General features: G+C 43.5%; 3 protein-coding genes across 3 annotated transcripts; 2 read left to right on the top strand and 1 right to left on the bottom strand.

Moving 5' to 3' along the window:
• Positions 1–653: 653 nt before the first annotated feature.
• Positions 654–6,300, bottom strand: LOC134036631 (phosphatidylinositol 3-kinase regulatory subunit gamma-like). Its single transcript, XM_062481632.1, has 10 exons — positions 5,917–6,300; positions 4,382–4,487; positions 4,174–4,272; positions 3,881–4,061; positions 3,595–3,720; positions 3,338–3,480; positions 2,963–3,139; positions 2,726–2,800; positions 2,452–2,619; positions 654–2,034 (listed from the first exon to the last, which is right to left on the bottom strand). Exons 1-10 carry the CDS (start codon positions 5,969–5,971, stop codon positions 1,764–1,766), a joined length of 1,401 nt encoding a protein of 466 aa, XP_062337616.1. The 5' UTR covers positions 5,972–6,300; the 3' UTR covers positions 654–1,763.
• Positions 6,301–17,264: 10,964 nt separating this feature from the next.
• On the top strand, positions 17,265–19,463 carry LOC134037069 (cytochrome P450 2J2-like). Its single transcript, XM_062482366.1, has 6 exons — positions 17,265–17,571; positions 17,797–17,973; positions 18,060–18,201; positions 18,281–18,468; positions 18,568–18,709; positions 18,833–19,463. Exons 1-6 carry the CDS (start codon positions 17,371–17,373, stop codon positions 19,006–19,008), a joined length of 1,026 nt encoding a protein of 341 aa, XP_062338350.1. The 5' UTR covers positions 17,265–17,370; the 3' UTR covers positions 19,009–19,463.
• A 159-nt stretch (positions 19,464–19,622) lies between these two features.
• Positions 19,623–23,913, top strand: fzr1b (fizzy/cell division cycle 20 related 1b). Its single transcript, XM_062482365.1, has 14 exons — positions 19,623–19,794; positions 20,091–20,280; positions 20,435–20,536; positions 20,621–20,684; positions 20,821–20,948; positions 21,113–21,195; positions 21,372–21,555; positions 21,718–21,783; positions 21,909–22,011; positions 22,206–22,387; positions 22,535–22,768; positions 22,917–23,021; positions 23,183–23,275; positions 23,378–23,913. The coding sequence occupies exons 2-14, from the start codon at positions 20,206–20,208 to the stop codon at positions 23,417–23,419; spliced, it is 1,461 nt and encodes a 486-aa protein (XP_062338349.1). The 5' UTR covers positions 19,623–19,794; positions 20,091–20,205; the 3' UTR covers positions 23,420–23,913.
• Positions 23,914–23,915: the final 2 nt, after the last annotated feature.

Below are 23,915 nucleotides of genomic sequence, written 5' to 3'. Positions count from 1 at the left end.
TTTAGAACAGGGACTAATCCATGGCCTGGATTTGAGGCAGATCTCCCCCGAACACCCCATTGCCACACCATTAATCCAGTCTGTCCTATCATGGACCTGCTGCCACTGTACAGGCCAACTGATGTTCACGTCTTGGCCAATGGAGTTTCATTGACCATTGTGTGTCCTCATCTCACCAGATTTGGACTCATCCACAAGTCCACTGTGTCACCACCACCACCCTACTGTTAACCCTCAACTGAGCCACAATGGTCTATTAATGGTTAATCTAGACTAAGAGGATATGCTATTTAACATGAGATGTGCTGTTCAAGATGAGATCCAGGGTGTGACTGCAGTATCTAGAGGCACATCACACCAGGTAGTACTTCTTATGTCAACCATGTTCACAGACTAATCAACCAGCTTTGAAAAACAATGGATACTCAAGCAGTAACATGCACTGTGATCGCAAGTCTGAGAAGATGCACTGAGATGACAGCATTCTCTACTCATATCGAGAATGCTGGGGATTTACAGCACAGAAACGCTCCCTAATAGCACATAGGCATTGTGAAACTTTACATCTTCAATTATAAACCTGAGTTTTAAGGTAAAAAAGGAAATGACAAACAAACACACAAGTCAACAAAACCCTTATTAGTTTATTGTTTCTCAGGAAGAAAAGGTTAGATGTCAACCTCCATCGTCCAACTGCAAAAACAGGTTTTACAGTTCTTCAGTACAGAGTCTATTGTCCTCAAACTTGAAAAAATGTGCCAAGAACAATATGGATACCTTTCCTCTTAACTATGTGGGCTACATGTCATGAAGAACATCTATAGCTTTTTGCAATGCAACAGTTCAAGTAATGGAGACAGGACATTTCCAGACCTCTGGCAGTTAACCCAAAGACATACTAGGTCACATCATCTTATCAACGCCACCATAGAGAGTGCATTTATGCGTCAAACGTTACCCCTACCATACTAGCATCACAGAACAACACTGTTGGATTGCACTTTACTTCAAGCTTCTTCTTCTGTGGCGTGTTTTAGAAAAAATATATATAGAATACAAAAAAGCTTATACTTCTTTGAGTAACAGGATATAACATACAGTACTTCAGTTTATGTTTTGATCTGCACGTCAGTTGTGTGATTTGTCCCTCCCTATACATTAAAATTTTAATAAAATGTTATGAGGGATGCAGCATTGCTCATAAGTGCTTTGGTTAACTGGTACATTAATGCTACATAATTGTCTGTCAGTGATCATCTAAAGCTTCTAACAAGGGGCACTTCTGACAACACCATAACCCTTTAAATACACATTTGTGGTATTTACCTAAAAAGTTTGGTCCACCACAGTTACTGTATGTGACTGAATCATAACATAATTTTAGCACCGTTGACATTCCGGAATTGGTTGGTTTGTAAATATGTAAAGACCAACATGGTCTTGCATGGCCATTAGCACAATATTTTTTGAGTTGTCAAAATGTGGAGGCTATTAGTCAAAGTTAAGAAAAGCACCTTATGAGCATTTCACACGTGTCCATAAAACATCCCTTTGACCCATTTAACACACAGAAACAAGACAGAAAAGTCAAAAATATTTTTCCAAACAATGAAACAAAATCATTATACTCTTAAAAAAAATATATGTAAAAAAAAAAGTTCAAGCTGACATTCAAGTTCCGCTCACCCTCGATCAGTGAAATCACATTCACGAAAAACGACTGGAATCAATCTAGTGCAAATCCTTCGATCCGTCTGTCCCATCTACATCTCTGGTGCAGCCGGAGTGAGTCCAGCAGTGTGTTTCGGAGTCTGTAGGAGTTTGTGTTCTCCCGTGTGGGGGGAGGGTGCTGGGACGGTGGCGCTGACTGGGAACGCCAGCCGCACGTCCAGGGCGTCATTGTGCTGTGCCAGGGAGTTGAGGCGGTAATGCAGGACGAGGTCCTTAAGAGAGGTGTGGACGTCGTAGGGCTCAGCAAAGCCGAAGCCATGTGGCGTGCTGTAGATCATGCAGTGCTTCACTTCTTCGTTCACGCTGAAAAGGAAGGGAATACTGAATAACTACCAGGGTAACTGGGAGTCTCCCATTGTCACTGCAGCTTACTCCTTCACTAATCTTCTGGCCGAACCACAGCTGCATGTTAAGCTATACAAAATAGCCATGAGGTCACCATAGTGCAATTGGATTTGTTTGGAAAGCAGAGAATCCACAGATTTATATGCCTCAAAATACACTTGTTGCTATGATAAGCCAGAAACCAATTCTGAAAACTTTTGTCCTACATTTACGTTATTGATGGGCACAAACAAAACTGTTTGTCAATTCCAATCAAATACAAAAATTGGACATGATAATAACATAATCAAGATTTGCCTTAGTGCCATCTTTTTTGCTGTCATCCCGTTATACAGACGACGCTTTCTCTACCATGTAAATGCAGCAGATACTTACACAACAGAGCAGGCATAGCAGCCCTGCTTGCTGCTCTCGCGCACCAGGAACGTTCCAGAAGGTTTCTCTTGTAGCATCTCTTCAGCCTGGGTCCTGCTTAGTTCGCCCACAAACCAGTTTGTCTCATCATGATGAGGCAGCTTCTCGTCTCCTTTCAACACGTAGGTGCTGCAATAAATGTAAAGTGGTGTTAATACAACTCCCTAATGTTTGTAGGTCTCATCTGCCATAATGTCTGAGCTCTGTTTCTTGATAGTAAAATGAAGAGGCTTACTCATCACTGCTGTCGTTTGGAATGCCCAGCCAATCGTGAATGCATTTCTGTCGCACACCCTTGTGATTCAACCAGCTGAATTCAAAGAGAGAGTAAAGGTAGTGGAAGAAAAATTACAAAGGGGTAAAATGTAAAATATGACCATTTAAGACTTGTAAATCTGACAAGAGTGTGCGATAATTCTGATCATTTAATTATCAGCTCCAACAAAGTCTCCATTGAGAGTGGGACACTCACTTGAGGTACTGGTCCCTGATGTTGCGCAGCTGAATGAGGTCAGGCCTCAGGCTGTTGATCTTCCTGTCTGTCTCTCTGTAGTCTAGCACCTGGGTCCTCAGATCCTGCTCCAGATGGACTTTACTGTCGTAGATCTCCCCCAGACGAGACTTCAGCTTCTCATAGTTAATCAGGAAGCTGGGGGAGGAAGGCAGAGGTTAAAAAATGTCACAGGTCACAAGGGTCAGGGGTCAGGTCTACACATACTGCCAGCATGAGCCAAACTGGAGCTGGAGGAGGCGAAAGGGAAACACATGTTCATCCTACGCTTACGACCAGATGAAAGACATTACTAGATCAAGTCGGTGTTACACGGCTGCTGGCTTGGATGCTCACCTCTCGAGGTCCTTCTCGGTTCCCTCAGGTAGGTTGTCCCTCTCAAACTCCTCTCCGTAGCGCTCCTGCTCGCGGCATTGCTCTTCGAAGATCATCATTGTTTCATTGAAGGCCTCTATCGCCGTCCTCTTCATCTGGATCTCCTGGACCGGAAAGGGGGAAGGCAATGGAGATCGTTAGCAAGGTCACAGGTCACTTAGGATCACAGAATAACTTAAGATGTGCTGCATCCGTCTGACTTTAGATGAAGGTCTCACCTGTGAGGTCTTTGTGTAGGCCTCGTACAGACGGTCAAATTCCTTGGACTTTTCTTGATACTGACTTTGGTATTCCTGTAGCTTTCTTCCAGCAACATCCACACTGTCCTCCCTAATGAAACGATCCTGGGAACAGATACATCCAGCTATTGTGATCAGAACTCAAGTTTCCATTGGCCAAGACCATAAAGTTTGACCCAAAGCCAAAAAGTAGGATGCCACACATGAAACTGCGTCATTGAATTGAGGAGTAATAACACAGAAAGACAAAGCGTGATGTGTTTACCTGTTGAAAGCGGGACAGTGGGTGCGTGAGTGTCACGTCGAGCATGGCGTTGTACTCCACCAGAGGATGGTGCTGGTAGTGCCAGATGAGCTCAACCACGGAGCTGAAGGTGAGGGGGTCTGAAAAGCCATACTTCCCCTCTCGGTGGTAGATCCTGATCAGCTTGTTGTGCCCATCTTTTCTACACGGACGAGGAAAGAAGGGAATCGTGACGTCATTTTGCTAAATGAAGGAATGGAGTTGAGGAATAGGGGGCGGTGGGGAGGGTTTGGTCGAGAGACACTTCAGCGTACCTCAGTGTTAGCGTGAAGTCTCCCGGTGCCTTTGTTGAAGCATCACGCACCAGGAAAGATCCATCAGGCAAGTCATGAAGCTTTTCATTCACCTCTTCTCTGTTGGAGTGATAAAACAGGATATTTTACAAAGAAATACCATGACTAGACCCAACATGGTGAAATGGTATAAGCATAACATGATGGGGAACTACAGTAGACCTGTTACCTGGTAATGTCACCCCAGTACCACTCAGCATCCTCCAAGGGGTAGATTGGTGGCCCTCTGGGGCAGTTGGTGGAGGACATTGGCTTCATTGACCTAGGTGGGAGAGCTGTGAGGCAGAGAGAAAGACAAAAATACACAAAAATATCAGACTTGTTGTTTGGAGGGAGGAGGTTTACTGTATACCAGTCTCTACATTTATCAACTCTCCTGAGAGAAAACCTGCCAACACACACAAGCACCCTTCACTAGCATTGTCACAATCTCCTGACAAGCCCAAGCATGTCCCAAGCTGATAAAATGTCAGGTCAGCAGAGTATTAAGCACTTCTGTAAATTACATCAAGACCATTTTCAATCTATTTCAATCAAATGCAAATCTGATTGTTACATGGAGAACCTTCATTTTAATTAGTGTTCAAATGCTCACCCTAAATCTTCTGAACAACCACAGAATACATTTCTTAAATCTGATCCTCCAACCCCCCTTTTTTTCTAATCCAGAATCTCCAAAATCCTCTTAACTTTCCCGTAATCATAAAACTAAGAAGAACTCTGAACCTGGCCAAAAAAAATAAGAAAACGTTTCCCAAAAATGTAAAAAGCTAGGATCCAAACCACACCAGGAGCAGGAGAGGGGTAATATATTTCACTGCAGGAGCCTACAAAAGTGTCTTTCATGAAACATCTAGCAGAACATAACAAGACTCTCAGTGAGAAGAAAATGTGGGTTTCCTACTCTATCCGCTTTCCATTTCTTTTTTCTAACTTTTAAATAAACAAAAGGCAGGTGCAAGAGCACAGTGGTTGCAAAATAGGAAGCAGGACTCAAGACTCAGCTAAATTCTACCATAACCACCCTGGCTGCTCTAAAGCTACCCCCACCATTCTGGGGGTTGTCATCCACAGAGCTCCACAGAAAAATCACAAAAAGCACCACGTCAAACTCATCTGTCCAAAAACAGCTTGCTGAGGTTGACCGTCATCAAAATGTCATATAAATGTTACATCAATGCAGGCAATAGTTGGCAATTTGGGAAAGCTTTTTGTCTGACATCTAGGGTTTCCTGCACTCAGCAACGCAAGCGCACCATGGCAGCGCACACATTCACCACGGTCGGCTGCAGTCAAGGAAATGGAACAAAGCAGTGGAGCTGCAGTTTTCATGCGTCATTTTCAGAGCACTCAATACCCAACTCTTCACTCTCGGCCATTAACAACCATTGAACAAGCTTTATCAAAAGTTAATGGTTTATTGTAACAAACTTTGTTATTATATTTTAATAAAAGTTGAAAGATTGGTAGATCCAAGAGCAATTCTCCATTGCTCATAGCATACTCAAGGTAGGTATGCTATTACGTAATTGGCAAGCGAAATGCGCTATGCTCGGGTAATGTCTTGGGGGAGGCAGGATAGTGTCAACTAATACGGACACAGACACCCGTGCAACACCGACCAGGTGTCAAGCTTTGCCAGTTACCTAGGTGAGAAGCTGTGCCACATTTGACAATGCAGATCCGACAAAAGGCTTAGCCTACCTGGTGGTGCTTGGTCCATTTCGATGTAAAATAGAACTTCGGCAGTATGGAACATCACGTTCCAAGCCTTTTACCTCGAGCCTGTCCAAATGGCAGGGTATGACACGTTCCAACTGCCCAAAAAATGAATAGTAGGCCACTATTTTTCAATATATGCCGAGAAATTTTAGAGGCGCAACGCCACGTCCCCCGGGATACGTCTAGTTACAGAATGTTTAAATCCAACTTCTAAGCACATTGTAAACCCAAATGTAAAGTATTCTATTATTTTTAATAGAGTTTGCAAAGAAATGCGGTGTAGTCTAAAGATTGTCACTCCTTGCAATGTCCTTGCACACTTTATGTGCCGAGGCTGAAACCCTCTTTATTCTCCGGTCCAAAGGGACTTTAACAGGAATTTGTAACATCATCTTGGGAGAAACCAAAATCTGCCGATTGAAGAGGGTGGTTGTTCTGTGATCAAACACAGTTCAATGCATAATATCCTACAAAACACCATTAAGGTAAATATGATTATTAATAGTTACTTGTGTTTTGGGTGATATTCATTATTTATAAGAATTTACTGGATATATCCTGTAGGTTAATTGTATGACTATTCTTAAGACCTTCAACAAATATGGTATATTCCAGACCGGATCGTTTCATTCACTTCTCCCCAGGCATGGAGGTAACTGTAACTCCAGACGGTGTGAATGGAACTAGGCTACTTTGTTCATGCATCGTTTCTTGTCAGCATATATTTATATTACGTTACAATGTAATGCTACAAAATATGAATATGCTCTCCAGCACTGCATACCTTTAATAAAATTGTATGATATACACATGTTTGTGTATCTGTATTAGTATTTATTGTCTAAGTAATGTGGCCCGAATAGACTCAAATATGTATGTAAAATTTGTAATGGTATATATTAAAAATTCATCGTTTTTGTTAAAAAACAAATTCAGAACTTCTCAAACTTATTTCTGCTTTGTTGATTTGTTGTATTTGATAAAATTCTGTCCTGTGAGTGAATGTCTATCACCGTGATTAATAAACAGATTTTAAACCATGCTTCCATGGCCTTGTAGTTTTATCAGCATAGCAAACCTATGAAGAAAATGTATTTCATCTCAGCAATCAAGCACTATACTTAAAATGAAACATCTTAGCTCTTATAGCGTTTCTTGATGATGATATGCCATATCTTTTTATCATTATGTTAGTATCAATACTTATGAATTGTATCTAAATACATACATAATAGAATCTTTGTTTCCAGCCAAACATAAAACATCATTGTGATGCAAACCCAGTCCAAAGGGGTTGTCCTAGAGAAAACTGTGTGGTTACGTTGGTCAGTGAACAAGGCCTGTATTGGTCAGAGGTCTTTCTCTGTTGATGTCCAGTCATTTATGGTAGCCTCCCCTTTGACCCCTATCAGAGTTGGTGAGAGGATTCGCTTGTTTCTAAGGCCACTCAGTCTGTCTCATTATCTTCTCAAACTATGCCAGAGAGCCCCTGTATACACACAAATACTGCTCAGTAATTTGTTTATTTATCATTTCAACCCTTTAATGTATCACTCCCAAATTGCTCATGAGAGTCAGACGCGGGCTTGAGGAAGTTTGCAATCAGAGGGGGATTTTAGGTAATACAACCACCAGTTAACAGGTGTGTTTTTTATGTGGGGGGGATGCATGCTTTTTGGAAGTTCATATTGCCCTGTGAATGGCGTGTCAGGGCATGTCAGTGGCTGCCCATCCCCCTTGTGTCAGTCTGGACATAGAATGTGCCCTCTTGATCCCAGGGTCTGACCTCCATGACATTTTTCACTCCCAAGATTCTTCTGTGCAAACACTTTTAATACTAGTACCAGTACTGAATCTGTGTTGGTGTACAGCTATTCCCCTGGTGAGCCTGGGGTTGTGAGTTAGTGGGTATCTCCAAGAGTGATAGGCTTGTGTGTGTGTTCTGTGTGGATATGTTATAAGAGTGTTTTAGTATGTGAACTCGGTGGGTTTCAGAGGGGCGGCATGCAGGATAAACCTTCAGGCTCTGTTACCCAGATTTAGACAGCCCTGATAGGATCAGTGGGAGCTAATCGTGGGGTTAACAGAATAGGCTGATACTACAAGCTTCACCAGCTGCCTGCTGGCTAACATGACTCATCTGTATTCTGCCTGAATCGTGACACAAACCAAGATGTGCTTTGACGTATTCAGATGAATGGAAAGTCATACATTTCAATTGTGTTTACAGTAGATGTCTATACTTCACATACTATCTTGGCACTGATCATAAAGCCAAAACTATTTATGTCTGAGTTTATTCAGACTTGTGTCCTGGGTTCAATCATGCTGTTTCACTGTGAAGCTGGGGAAATGCATGTATTCCAAGAGTTGTTGTCTGGATTCACCACCATTGAAGCGATGCATAACGGTAACCTTCCTGAGAGGGTGCTCTGAATTCTCTATGGAGAGACTGTGGGGTTTCCCTGAGCAACTGCCAGAACCATAACACAAAGCATGCAGGGGACGGTGCCAGAGGCAACTGGAGTGCGGGCAGAGTGTAGGACGTCTATGGTCTGGCCCCTAGGACCCTGCCATTGTGGAAATGTTAGTGGGTACAGTGTCTGAGCAGCTTGAGCTGGAACAGCAATATGATGACCAAAAGTATGAGCTTCAAATAGCTGGGCCCTGGGAAACATAGCATGTTCTTTAAGGAGGTCAGGAAAAAGCCAAAAGAAGCCACAAAAAAACTGAAACCAATGTTGAGAGGAGACTGTCAAACCATATGGGGAACAATTCTGTAGGAACTAACTACATCAGCAAAAGTGGCACACAGTTTATGCTCGACATCCTCACTGTTCCATAATCTTCTGGAGGCTGACTCTTCCTGCAAGTATTGTCTGTCTATCTGCCTGCCTGCCAAAATGCCCCCCCCCCCCCCCCCCCCTTTCACTCTTCTGTGTTGGCCCCTAATCTAACTAACAGAGGTGACAGAGAGGCACTCCACTTTGTGACTGCCTGAAGGTCTTAGCTTTGGTGACAGGGATAAAAGTTGGGTGTTGTCATTTGCCCTCTGCTCTTCTTTCCATACCCCCACCCCACCCGCCACAAGCATCTTATCTTTTCCAGTCAAAAGACCCTTGAATCCATTAAGTCACAACTTAATGTTGTCCGATACACACAGTATGCCTGGTTCACCTTTGCACAAATCACACACACACACAGGTACATGTAGGAGCAGGGTGAAAAATATCTTGGAGGTTGAGTGGGGTGATTTTAGAGGAGGGGGGGAGGATTAGCAAAGACCCTTGGAGACAGGATGATTCTCTGCACACTAGCCATCAAATCAGCACTATAACTCTATTAGGCACAGCTTCAGCACACAACAACCCATCGCTGCTTACAATGGGACCTTTGTCGGGGGTGTGTGGTGTGGGGGACAGCGGCCATTGTCGTCAGGGATACAGGATTTATTCCCTGCCCTCCCTCCTATGTTGTGACCTTCACCTCTGACCCTCCTTGCCATCTCACACACCCTGGCACTGAGGACCTAACCCCCCTCCTTAACAATGACCCCGGGGCCCGTTAAATGGCTTCTCCCTCACTGACATAGCAGTGGAGATGATTCAGGTTGGTGTCAGAATGGGAGGGGGGGGGGGGTCATTGAAAAGCCAGTTGTAAGGCAAAGGAGGACGGCCTAAATGGTTCTCTTCTATCCATTTTTTTCTCCGGCCTGGCTCACGACTCTGTGCTGTTATTTATGAGCGTGTGGGAGCAAGAGAAGAGGGGCTGTGCTGAAACCCACAGGTCTTTGTTAGAAAGGCCAGGCGGAGGTGCCTGCCATGGGTGCTGTCTCTCTTACACACACACACACACACACACACACACACACACACACACACACACACGCACACAAACACACACACACAAACGCTCAGAAGGGAGAGGGGAGAGGACTCTGTTGCGAGGCAGATTTGGAAAATGAGGTGTGCAAGGCACAATAGCTGCCCATTGCTTGATAGATGGAGCTGTGCCCCTTAACCCAGCAGCACTTGCACACAAACACATACCGCAGGTAACACTTCAGCAACATTTCCAACATGGTATAATTTTTTAATGCACTCATGTCAGTTGTGTGGGCAGACAGTGTGGAAGGACATTCCATGTTGAACCATGAGGTGCTATGTAATACATTTTAGGGTGTAGTTTCGAAAACTCAGAACTGTGTAACACAAGTTATGGTTTAGCCCATCACATTTCTGTGTGACACACCAACTTCCCTGACAAAGTTAAATCAAGCCTGCATCTTGCGTTCAGCCAAACGGTCATGATGTCATGGTTTAAGGACAAAATGAGTTGGTTTGTCTGTTGACTGAGGAGGCCTATTCTTGCATGTTTGGGTGGGAGCGCAGCATATAATTGCAGAGCGGGAGAGCACGAGAGGATGGGGGAGGGAGAGAGTTAGCACGCAACATGAGCTTTGGCCCACAGTTACGGGCACGGGTGCCAAACTTGTCCAGAGGATTGCTGTGTGTGCTAGCTCTCCTTCAAGCTCCCATAGTTCCAAGGGGCATCCATCTCACATTCTCTTATCCATCTTTAACCCGGCTGAATAGCCTTAGGCAAGCCAAAGCAGTTTGGAGCTATTGAGGGGATTTGGGCAAGTTTGTGTATGTGTTTGTATGCATGTGCCAGAGACTTATTCCTAACTTACCAAGTTCTAAAGATCTATCTTTTGAGGAAAACAGTTGCATTGTTCAGAGGACAAGTATCGCAGAGACACAGTTAGTTTGAGATATGAAGGGTACAGTACATCTAGTATTAGACCCTCAGATGTGGGGGATGGTGAGTAATAGCTGTTCGTTCACAGTGAAACAGATGGACTTCCTGCCTCTATGCATTTAGGGAGGGCATGACCCCGCAAAGCGATTGACATTTTGATGACATAAGAAGACACACATACTGTATGTATTCACAGTATACAGTGTGTACAGTATATACATACCCACCCACATGTCACAAACATACTCAGACATGCATACAAGCATTACAACACGTACAACCAAATGTATTAAGTTATCTAAAAACATGTTAGGCAGTCACTGGATAGTCTACACACAATGAGATAATAGTACACCAGGATTAGGGATTATAAAGCTCTCCAACTAAAACAATGGTTGCATGCTTCAAGTGTGTCTAAATATGGCTTCCTTGGTAATGAGTGAATAAGGTAATGAGTGAATTGTTATTCTGCGTCATGTATTTAAGATTTACTTTAGACAAGGCAATTGGCCTTGAGCAGTGTGGAAGATCAATAATGTCATTATCTACTTGCAAACGTCAGTGAATGTAATTTTTGGACCATGGTCCAATGCATGCTATTACAATGATTAAAGTGGAGGGACATTTACCATAAATGTTTCAATGGATTAGACCTTGTGATATTACAAAGGAAGGAAATGCAATCAGATTTTTGTGTCTAAACAGTAACCATCCAAAAGATTTCACTAGAACAAAACATTCCTGGACATCCTGTTAACACCTCAGAATAATGTCAGTTCAAATAACCCAGGCCCACTCTGCTCAACCTACAGGGATGTGGGAGATTTCTGGAACATTAGCTACTGAGAGAGGGCTTAATGACACTGAGGACACAGCTTGTACTAACACAACATGTTCCAAAATAGTGATTAGACTAGTTTTAACACCTAGAGGAAACCCTAACCCTAACCCTCAGTCTTCATGTTTTACACCTGTGTTGATTTGCTTCTTCACCAGACAGGAACCTCAGAATGGCTCTGGGAAGCTCATCTCAGTGTATGGCTGAGCCCATCTGTTGCAATATAGTAAGTCAAATACTCATAACTTGTGATATTTTCTCTACCTTTTCCGAGACAGGCCCGGTCTTTCAACAAAACAAATACATAGAAAAGACAAGGGGTAGCATTATTGTTTAATGCTGTCCGTCATTCACAAGATCTCTCCTTCTTTGACCTGTATCCTCTATCCAGTTTTTGCCCTCTTTCCAAAGTCCAGACAACTTGAACGCCATACTGTCATAATAGGGTTTATTTACAGTAAGTGAACTAATTAATCCTTTTTAGTCTTCCAAAGACAGGGAAGTCTGTTAAGATCCTTGGTAAACCTGTCACAATCCGTCCTTTGCAATTACTCCTCTTACTGTTGTAGTCTTTGCCAAGGATGTCAAACAGTGTTCCCTGTTTTCAGGTGGAGAACAAGCATGAGGTGCTCTTTGAGAGAGTAAGAGAGAAAGAAAGCGGATTGTGTGGATGCAGATAGAGACAGATGTAGACAGACGGACAGATAAACAGACCAGTATCAGAATCATGTTTATTCGCCAAGTGTTCAAAAAAAGTAATTTGTCAGACAGACAGACAGACAGACAGAGAGAGAGAGAGAGAGAGAGAGAGAGAGAGAGAGAGAGAGAGAGAGAGAGAGAGAGAGAGAGAGAGAGAGAGAGAGAGAGAGAGAGAGAGAGAGAGAGAGAGATAGACAGAAGGTGTCGGTGACTCTGAAAGCCGCGGGCCTCCTCCCATCCCATCTACTCTGAGATGGTTAATGTTGCATGTCTAATCCCGTCAGTGTCATTACACCCATCATGTTGAAATTCATGGCCCCCACAAGGATGCTCGCTTGTGCTATTTCAGTCAAGTCTGTTGCTTGGGCTTGTCTTTACTGGTTAGGGACTCGATCCAGCTCTCTCCCACTTTCTCTCTCTCTCTCTCTCTCTCTCTCTCTCTCTCTCTCTCTCTCTCTCTCTCTCTCTCTCTCTCTCTCTCTCTCTCTCTCTCTCTCTCTGTCTCTGTCTCTGTCTCTCTGTCTCTCTCTGTCTCTCTCTACTTCTCGCTCTCATTCCTGGCCTTGCCTTTCTCTCTGCAGCCACAGCGCCACACTTGCCTTTCCATGGTCTGTCATTCCCGGTCTCTTTGGGAAACCAAGCAAATGAACAACATTATTCCGGAAATAGGATTCCAGGGGGGAGACAGTGGGAAGGAAAATCCCTCTCTTACTGCTCACAAGAGGGTTGGAGAGGGTGTCACGGTTTTTATGTGTCAGACATATACAAACCATAGACAGACAGACAGACAGACTGATTGACTGACGACTGACTGACGGACAGAAAGACAAACAGCACTGTTGCCGCAGTATTGATCAGGAATAACAATGAACACACACAGCATCTATAACAAAAAGCAGGTTGTAACAAAAAGTTGTGATTACAAATACATTTGTACCTTAAAATAAGAATGAAGAAATAAGATGATGATTACAGTAATGCAGCCATCTATCCACACTACCTTCTAGTCATATTTTAACCCTATTGTAACTGACTAGCTGTTGCATATGTTGTAAATTCCCTTTACAACATAAAAACCTTAACATAAGGAGCAAGTGTGGGGGTTTCACTAGTGTGCTGACATGACTCTGTGGTGTCAAGGGTTGATGCCACAAGGAGGCCAAAAAAGAGATTGTGAAGCACAAGGTGCTGAGTAAATGTTTTTGGGTCGCCTATTTGGTTTGACTGACGGTTGGGTGGAGACAGGAGATGTGCTACCAGGTTAAAACTGGGGTCAGCTCTATAAACAGGGTGTTATCTGGCCAGCTCAACACAGCCGGGACTTACGTAAGATGGCACCATGACTGGGTCTTTGACACGGCCAGGGTCGGACTGGCCGTCGGGAGAGTCGGAGATTTCCCGAACGGCAAACGGACGCGGCATAATAAGTCCCGAGCCGTTTTTCAGTCCCAGTCCAGACCTGGACACGGCTCTATATGCAGAGCTACAGAGAGGTTCAGAGGGGAAAGTATGAGAGATTTACTCCCCCAACTCCCTAACACAATGTTTTTGATTAGAGAAACAGTAGTTTTTCATTGTCATGTGAAGACGCTATGCTTTCAGGGGGAAAGTTCACTGAGAAACTCGTTGATGCCACCTCTGAAAATATGGTTGCTGGAAAATCCACTATTAATATTTTCTTTTGAATCAGCATTTGATTCTGATGGATCATTTGGAAAGCTGCATGACTCATATCTGACTAGTGTGTCACATTACTGTAACAGGGGAAAAACACAATGACACAACCAGTAAAAAGGGAACCCAAAGAGTAAGAGCAATTTGGAGAGAGTGTTGGTTAACCAATTTTCATAATGTATGTTTCTCTTTAGCCTAAGGCATTGGAACTAAGGTTGTATGCTAACAAGGCAGAGCCTAGGCCTCAATCCATTGTACAATGGAAAATGCTGGAACATTGTTTAATTCTCATTGTTTAATTATCTCTTTTAACGCACACATGCAGTATTGCACATACACTTTCACTCATTTCAAACATGTGGTTGAGGCTCCGGAAAGAATCAAGCTAGCACAGCACACTTGTCCTTTACACTGTAGTCTGAGTAGAAAACTAGTGAGTGTCACTATCGCTTTAAAGGATGACCTCATTTTCTCCTGATTCTTTTTTTCTCAGCCTTTCTTGCTGTAAAGCATTTTCTGCCCAGAGACAATTGGATAATTCAACAGGGATTGCAACACTGCCACTTGCTGGTATAACATATAACCTCCTGCTGGAATCCACATAATGGCAACACATTGATTCTCTGTATAATTATAAATAACTTAAATATTTAAATATTTTCCAAACAGTATTACAGGCTGGAATAGGCATTCATTCCCAACATGCATTTGTCAGCTGATGTCATCAGCTGACCCAGATGCACCTGCTTAGTTGTCAAGGCAGATTTGGAACAGAAGTGGAGAAACCAGCACCAATCTGCCCCCTGGTGGAAGATTGAGTTTCAAGCAAGTCCTCTAGGTGCCTCTGGGATATGTTGTCTTGATGCTCTTTTGCCATGAACTATTATGGCAGAGGAATACTACTATAAACAAAGACGTTATGTAATAGGTGATTCCAGAGTGGCTGGCAACCACATTAGAGTTCAGGTTTTGGTATTGTTGGTAATGAAGGGAAAAGGGTGAATAAGAAAAAGAGGCAATTAGGGGAGAACCTAACAGTCTTGTTTACAGAGAGAGACAGAGAGAGAGAGAGAGAGAGAGAGAGAGAGAGAGAGAGAGAGAGAGAGAGAGAGAGAGAGAGAGAGAGAGAGAGAGAGAGAGAGAGAGAGAGAGAGAGAGAGAGAGAGAGAGTGAGTGAGAGACATTACAGTTTTTCACAATTGCTGAAACAGTCACCCATTTTCTCAAAACTGTAAACACAAAACCTCATCTTCAAGCACTATTTACAAAACCTCTGAATTCTCTTGCAAAATGAAACTTTCGCCTCAAAACAGTTTTACCTGTGCTCAAAATTAAACTTTCGCCTCAAAACAGATTTACCTGTGCTCAAAATCAAACACTGCTCTCAAATCATAAACAAAGTGATCCAGATGATATACACTATCAAGCAGTCAGTAAACAATACACAAAAAAACACATTGTTCAAAACATATAGTTCTCAAGGAAGAAGTACATTTTTACGTAATCTCAAAACAAATGTCATATTTATCCGTCATTGTCTTTTGATGAACGACAACATGTTCTATCATAGTAGCTCAAAATGTATCAGAAATTACTACTCTGCTTTGCTCTTTGCAATTTTTTTTTGTTCTTTCTCCTCCTTGTACCCCTATACAGTACTGTACCCTGCATCTCACTACTCACAACTCACTCTTGTTCTTTGTTGATATGAACCTGCAACCAGTCAAAATCTATTGAGCAGTCAGTACTGTTACTGTAACAAATGGAAAGCACAATGTTCAGGGCCATACAATTTGTTCATTGTACAGTATACAGCCTACAATGCACTGTACTACAGTATACAATACTACAGTAAAAGGGACAAAAATCTAAGGAGTAAACATGTGATCAATGTGCTTCTTCTTGTCTTTGGGCTGGGTCAGGCCAGAGCACTTCGTCGACATCACAAGCAATATTTTCCCACCTTCAACAACCTGTTTGCTCTCTGAACTGGCTTATATTGGTTGTGTCACATCATTTGAAAAAAGTTAAATCAATTTTGAGTGGTTGTGTTTTGTCAATGACATGTTTTCTCTATTTGTATTTGATTGTTGCCATTTGTGTTTACCAGTATGGAGGACATGTGCATTAGGGTGCAGAATGTGTTTTGAGAATGAGAATGTGTTTAGAGTTTTGCTGAAACGTCTATGTGAGATCTGCAAATTGTGTTTTACCATGTGAAATGGTTTAAGGTATTGACAACAGACTGCACAATTAGCTACATGAGTTCAAGCAACTGAGAACTTTGTTCAGCCAATGGGTTTTAGTGTTTTAGCAATTGAGAAAAACTGTAAGAGAGAGATTGAGAAAGACACCGAGATAGAGACACCGAGATAGAGACACCGAGATAGAGAGACAGAGAGAAAGAGAGAAAGAGAGAAAGAGTGAAAGAGAGAAAGAGAGAGACAGAGAGACAGAGGAAATAACATCTCTCAAGTTTAGCATATATCTTTGACCATTTTAAATTCTGAATGTGGTATATGAACTTTGGAAGTCAGAAAGGCTTCATGTCCTGTGTCTGAAAATGCTAACTTTTTTCTTGTGGTAGACGAGGATTCATACGAAAAAAATACCTTGGATTGTGTAACCTACAGAGATAAAAATAAATAAATAAAACCTGGGTTTAATTCAGATGACCTTGCATTCTGTATTCTGGACTTGTTTGAGGGGTGATTGAACAGAGACTGTCACCAACACCTTGTAATGGAATCCAATTTAGATATCCATTGTATCATTGTATTCAGCCATAGATTACGTAAACAAACCATTTACCGAGTATTCAGATTTCAGGGGAACTTTTGAAGAACTATGCTCTTCTCAAATCTCAGCTTCCCAGGTTTTCCCCTGTGACATGGAACTTGCAGCATGTTGGTGTATTCAGTTCTGGATTGGCTGGATCTAAAGAGTGGACTTTTTCTTTTCTTTGTTTTTCTTCTTCTGGCTGATTTACTAATCAAGAATAGAAACACTCCGAATTTTCCACCTGAACATTCCTGTCTGACCGATGAGACTGTTGTTACATAGTAATCATGAGAAAAAAAAACAAGAGGACTTTGTGGTTTTAGACTCCCAAGTTCTATGATTAGGTCAATAATCAACAGGTGCAATAAAGCAATGACAGTATCAGTTCATGACTGAATGATTAGACTTTAGTACAGTCCTATATTCACAGAGTGCATTGAGACAGGCACCTCACAACTGTTTTCATGTTGAAGAAGCCTTCTTCAACATGAAAACAGGCACCTCAGTTGTGAGGTGCCTGTCACATCATTTCTTTGTTTTAATATCTGAGCAGACTTGATGCTCAGCATTGTAACTTTTATGATAGGACCAACAGTAACTATAGGTCTATGTATGTTTGGTGTAACAGTGACATGTTTATGTGAATCTACACTTTCACAATTATTGGATAGCTTAATTAAATAATGGCTGATTTTTGTAAAATTGCTGAGTTTTCCTTAACAGGAGGTCCCTTCAACCCCCATGTTATAATAAACAATGCTGCTGCCAATGTCATTGGATCCTTGGTGTTTGGGAAGCGATTCGACTACGATGACATTGATTTCCAGAACCTTCTGCAACTTAGCCAAGAATCTATTCTACTGGCAGGCACACCGCTTGCTCAGGTGTGACATACAGTTTGTCAAGTTGTTGAGTTCCAAAAATTACCATAATTATATGGAGAAAAAAAATCTGTGCTATAACATGATAACAATTACTCTATACCTACATATCCCCCACCATAGTAGCTGGTGGGGGATATGTACCATGTAACATGGTCACTGTCTGTTGAAATCTCTATCAGGTATGACTGTGTTTATCTACCAGGATCCTCTCTGTTCTCTCCTCAGATGTATGACATATTCCCATGGCTCTTCAAATGTTTACCTGGCCCCCACAACATCATCTTCTCCAACTATGCCAGGCTCATATTCTTCCTGAGAAAGGAAATAGAGAAACACAAGAGGGACTGGGACCCTTTTAACCACAGGGACTTTATTGACACTTACATTGCAGAAATAGACAAGGTTACTGAATAACCATGTCAATTTTTTTATGCATTGTTCTTTAAATACCTAATATCTTATAATCCCTTGGATTATGCAATTTACAGAGAAAGAATGACATTGAGGCTGGGTTTAACTCAGAAAACTTGGCATTCTGTACTCTGGACTTGTTTGAGGCTGGAACGGAGACTGTCACCAACACCTTGCGCTTTGCTCTACTTTACATGATGAAATACTCAGAAGTGCAGGGTAGGTACTCACCATTTGGCTGACAAATTTCCATCCATCCGTCCGCTAGACCTTATCCCCTGCTCTTTCATTTCAACAGAGAAGGTCCAGGACGAGATAGAGCGTGTGATTGGACTGTCTCGCCCGCCTTGCATGACTGACAAAATCAACATGCCATACACTGAGGCTGTCATTCATGAGACGCTAAGAGTGGCTAACTTAATCCCGCTCAATATAAGCAGGATGGCTAGCAAAGACACTACTGTGGGAGGATATTTTATTCCGCAGGTAAGATAAATCTTTTTTTCTGTCATTTAGGACTTTTATGCCATGGTTGCTATGATATGCCATGAAGTGTCAACATAAATGGGTGTTCCTGCCTCATAGGGAACTGTGCTGAACACCAACCTTTCATCAGTGCTCAATGATAAGACAGAATGGGAGAAACCAGACATGTTTTACCCCCAGCACTTTCTGAATGAGCATGGGCATTTCTTTAAAAGGCAGGCCTTTTTCCCTTTCTCTGCAGGTTGGTGATAGCCTAATACTCTAATAGTCATAGACATTGCCTAATTTCTGACCCTCCTTGTAAAATTACATTAGAAATAAGAAATCATTTCACCTGACAACCTCCCCCCCCCTTCAATCACAGGAAAGAGGATGTGTCTAGGAGAGCAACTTGCTCATATGGAACTCTTCCTCTTTTTCACCTCCCTTCTCCAGAGGTTTACTATCTCTCCAGCTCCTGGAGAACAGCCCATCTTGGAGCCACAGGGATCTGCCATCTTGTCCCCAAAACCATTCAAAATTTGTGTTACCTCAAGGTGACTGCCAACAATGGAATGTTGTAGTTTTTCAGTTTACTGTCAGTGATGGGATGTATATGTTTGGTTTCAACCAAATATGTTGTTTTTTTTGTTTCGCAAATCGATTGGGATCCTTCACTTTGAGTTTAGGATAGTTTATCAGGCTAAACAGCACCATTACTTATTGTCAACTGTATACTGTCTAATACTTTGTGTACTGTGTATCTAGTTTGACTTTAAACTGGACATTCATAACATAATTGTGACAGAAAAACTTACAACATGGTTTAGATATTGAGTTTATATCATGCAAATGTATTTCCCAATAGCTACTAATTGGCAGCATACAGCATAAAGGTTGTCTACCATAAAGGTACTTGCTATTTATCATTACAGTAACTGAATATGCAACACGCATTACCCCATAAAGGACACACAGTTTGAGGTTTCTGTACTACAGTAATTTAATGCTACTCTTTAATAAAAAAACGGCAGCAGCTTTGATTTTGTCTTCTTTTCGGGAATAAAGAAAGAAAAATAAACCCAAGGTGGCGCTGTTGAGCTGTCTTGTAAATGCCACAAGACTATCTGGTGTACAGCTGATTCGTCGCCATCTTGGTCCAGACGTAAACAACACTAGTAGTCGATGGCGATTTGATAGCTACTGAGTGCTGATATCTTGAGTAAAATATTTGAAGTTAACCAATAACGTTCATTGAGAGGAAAACTAAAGTGACGTTGCATTGTTGTCTACACTACTACAGCCCCAAGAATGTCAATACGTTTGTTTTTTACTTGAGCAGAGAGGGTAAGAATGATCTTCTTATATGAGTCAGCTTACTGCATTTAGCTAGACAGCTACGGTGTATGGTTTTATTGTTTACTGGGGAATGATAGCAACCATGACAACAGTGTGACTGTCTTTCAAACCGCAACACACACACACACACACTGTCCGGCTTAAAATAAGTATATTTATTGTCATCACTGACTTGCAGGAGGTCCAGCACCTAAGCTGGTGCATAATGTGCTGAGCTGGCTGACAAAACGTTGTCTTTCTATCTTTGCCCCACTTTGGAAACATAATTCAATTCCTTTCCTCAGGGATGGGAGGCCAAAGGGGGTCTCCGTGTGCAGACTGAGGAAAAGGGAGTGACGGTTCAAGGGGGGACCGGGGGTGGGGGGGAGACCAGAGACACTTGGCAGTGGTAAGGTAGCGATGGACCAGGAATACGAGAGACGGCTGCTCAGGCAAATCAACCATCAAAATCTGCCAGAGAGTCAGCTTGCTAAAGTAAGTGATTACAAAACGCGTGAAGGTACTGGAAGCAATAACTCTGTATCTAAGGACTAGACTAGAATTCCAAAAAAAGAAAGAAAAAAGCCTATGTAACCTTAAAAAGAGGAGCAGTTATTGTTAACCATTTGTGCCTCTCTGCCCATTATAGTTGGAAGGTGCCACATGCAGTCCAGTAAGTGTCAAGTCAGGAGATCGCTTCATTCCCACCCGCGCCGGAAGCAACTGGAGTATCAACTTCCACTATGCCAACGTAAGCTACACCTCTGTTCTGATACTTTTTGCTGTCCTGTCACGGTCACATTCACCCATACTACTTTTCCATCTTCCCACACAGGAAAACTGTCGATCTCCCAATCAAAACCAGAGAGGGAAAGACACAGGTTCAGACACGGGAAAAGGTAGAAATTCATCACATCAACATCAGCACAAGCTCTAGAATGTTCCACATAGCCATGTGGTATGGCACCCTCAGTGCAGATAAAGGACTCACTTCTCTTTCCATCTCTGCCCCCTCTTTTTCCGCCTCACTTGTAGATGCTGTGGCCTATGCAGCCTTGCTGAGGAACGAGTTGCTGGGCGCGGGCATAGAGGTGGTCCCTGACCCCCACTCAGATGACCGCAGACACACGGTCCTGTCCCCACACAGTCGCAGCCTCTTTAGGGTGAGAACTCTGACGGGCTCCAGACCCAGTGCTCCTTAACACTGCCCTCCGTGTTTCTCACCCAAATACAATAAGGTGACGCTTGCTGTCGTCATCTGCCCTGTATTTTAAGTGAAGGTTTTGTACCATGTGTCTGACTGACACTGTGGGTCTGTTGTCCTCAGTACACTGTCCACACTAAGAGAGTGCCTTTCGACGGTGCTAATGATGTCTCACCGTACTCCCTCTCTCCACTCAGCAACAAGAGGTGTAGTACTGAGTGATCTGTGCTGTTTTAAATGACAGAATACCCTTACGCATGCTTTAAATGTCCTGCCTCGGTTTACTAAATGTGTATGGCAGTCTCACGACACACAAATTCCGTAATTTGAGTCGTTTGACTTTGTGGTCAATGTTATCCCTTTATTGTTCTTGTCTCTGCAGTCACAAGCTGCTCCGCTCTCCTCGAAAGCCAGCCCGCAAAATCTCCAAGATTCCCTTCAAAGTGCTGGACGCACCAGAGCTACAGGACGACTTCTACCTCAATCTAGTGGACTGGTCGGCTGGCAACCTGCTGAGTGTGGGCCTGGGGGCCTGTGTGTACCTGTGGAGCGCCTGCACCAGTCAGGTGAGAGAGGCCGCAAAGGCCTGGAAAGGTAGCGGGCTCTGTTTACAACCACCACCTGTCCCAAGAAAAAAAAGACCTTGATTTGCAATAACAGAGTGAAGAGGATATTTATAGAGCTTGTAAGCGATGGCTCATGTTCCGTCCTTGTATTTCACTTTGTAGGTGACGAGACTGTGTGACCTCTCAGTGGATGGGGACTCTGTGACATCAGTGTGTTGGAACGAGAGGGTGAGTCAACACGACTGCAAACACACTGAATATGCACACGTCTGTTTAGCGGACAGTGTTTTCCCCTCACACTTTTTCACAGTTTTTTCAACTTTGTTTCTTCTTCTTCCTTTTCTACCTCTCAGGGGAGCCTTGTTGCCGTGGGAACCCATAAGGGCTATGTACAGATATGGGATGCAGCAGGAGGGAGGAAACTGACCAGCCTAGAGGGACACTCGGCACGCGTGGGTCAGTGATGCATGCTGGGATCAAAGCTGGTTGGCGTGGGTGGCAGCGTCGGGATTTTGTGTGTTTGTCGTGATAAGTCTCATGCAGCCTTGTGGACGACGAGGCTTCCTTTTCCAAGTACAGTTATGGACAAAAATAGGTACCCTAACTCTCTCCTTGTTCTCCCTCCTGTTTGGCTCCTTGTGTGTGTCCAGGAGCCCTGGCCTGGAACGGGGACCAGCTGTCGTCAGGCAGCAGAGACAGGGTGATCCTCCAGAGGGACGTGCGCACCCCTTCCTCTGCTGAGAGGAGGCTCCAGGGTCACAGGCAGGAGGTGTGTGGCCTCAAGTGGTCCCCAGACCACCAGCATCTAGCCTCTGGGGGCAATGACAACAAGGTGAGGAGAATGGATCAGCTACACTGGTGGGAGGACCTCACCCACGGCTCCGATAGGATCGATGAAAGGACGTTTCGGATTCCAGCAGTATTTGTGGTGATAAACGCAGCCCTTTGTGAAACCCTTCCCTTTGTCCTCCCTGCTCAGCTGTTGGTGTGGAACAGCTCCAGCCTGCTCCCGGTGCAGCAGTACAGCGACCACCTGGCGGCGGTGAAGGCCATCGCCTGGTCCCCCCACCAGCACGGCCTGCTGGCGTCCGGCGGGGGTACGGCCGACCGCTGCCTACGCTTCTGGAACACTCTGACGGGCCAGTCGCTGCAAAGCACCGACACGGGCTCCCAGGTCTGCAACCTGGCCTGGTCCAAGCATGCCAACGAGCTGGTGAGGAACCAACACGGTCATAACTCATAGCGCCACCCTCAAGGCTGTAGAATCCTATGCTATGGATCTTTAGTAGTTCAAGGTAGACAGACACCAATGGAAGGAACACACCGGGTGATTCATTGGTTGGCTTGGGTGTATCTTCCAGGTGAGCACTCACGGCTACTCCCAGAACCAGATCCTGGTGTGGAAGTACCCCTCGCTGACCCAGGTGGCCAAGCTGACAGGACACTCCTATAGGGTGCTCTACCTGGTAAGACTGGAGGTAACTGGTAGATTGTGAATGCCACGATGAGTTGGTAAAAAAAAAAAATTCAGGTTTCATAAAGGTGTCGTGAACACTTTACGCATTAGAGAAAAGTCTCCGTTCGTGTCCTACTCAGTAAACTGCCGTCCCGTCGCCTTCCTCCACAGGCCGTGTCACCAGACGGCGAGGCCATCGTGACGGGCGCAGGCGACGAGACGTTGCGCTTCTGGAACGTCTTTAGTAAAACGCGCTGCACCAAGGTACAGTGTCCTCCACAGCAACCTTCACATTTGGATCTCCAGCTTGGCTTTTGAATCTTATGATCAAAAAAGCGAATGTATCATCATTTTTTTTGCCCTCAGGAGTCCAAGTCTGTGTTGAACCTCTTTACGAGGATACGGTAGTGTCAGGGTGGGTGCTGTGCCTGGAGCAGACAGGGTCAGAGGTGTGTTGGACCTCTATGCTACCTCTCCCATTCTGCTTAGAACCTTCTAGAAACACTGTCGCTGCACCAACCATCCCTACAAAATCCACCTTTTTTACCGAGGACATCCACCTTCGACCTGCGGCTACTATCTTCTCAAAAGTGATGTCAATAATGATAAAAACAGCCTAGTCCGGACATTATGTGCACGGTCTGTCCAATTTCTCATCTTGTGGATGTTCTACAAATGTTTATTATGTTTTGGAAAAGATATACAGAGAGATTAATGAGAGTGTAAGATATGTATATACACTTTCTCATAAAGGTGTTATGTTTCTAATCCTTTACTTTATATTTTGGAGAGAGAGCAAGTTCTTGAAAACTGTGGCCTAGGGGAATTTCTATATTTTGATAATATATGAACTTTGACCCTAGTGTCCTAAGGAGACAATGTAATAAAAGAGTACACCAACAGT

Source organism: Osmerus eperlanus, chromosome 16 (assembly GCF_963692335.1).
Source record: "Osmerus eperlanus chromosome 16, fOsmEpe2.1, whole genome shotgun sequence".
NCBI classification, from domain to species: domain Eukaryota; kingdom Metazoa; phylum Chordata; class Actinopteri; order Osmeriformes; family Osmeridae; genus Osmerus; species Osmerus eperlanus.
This window is presented reverse-complemented; position numbering and strand designations above follow the sequence as displayed.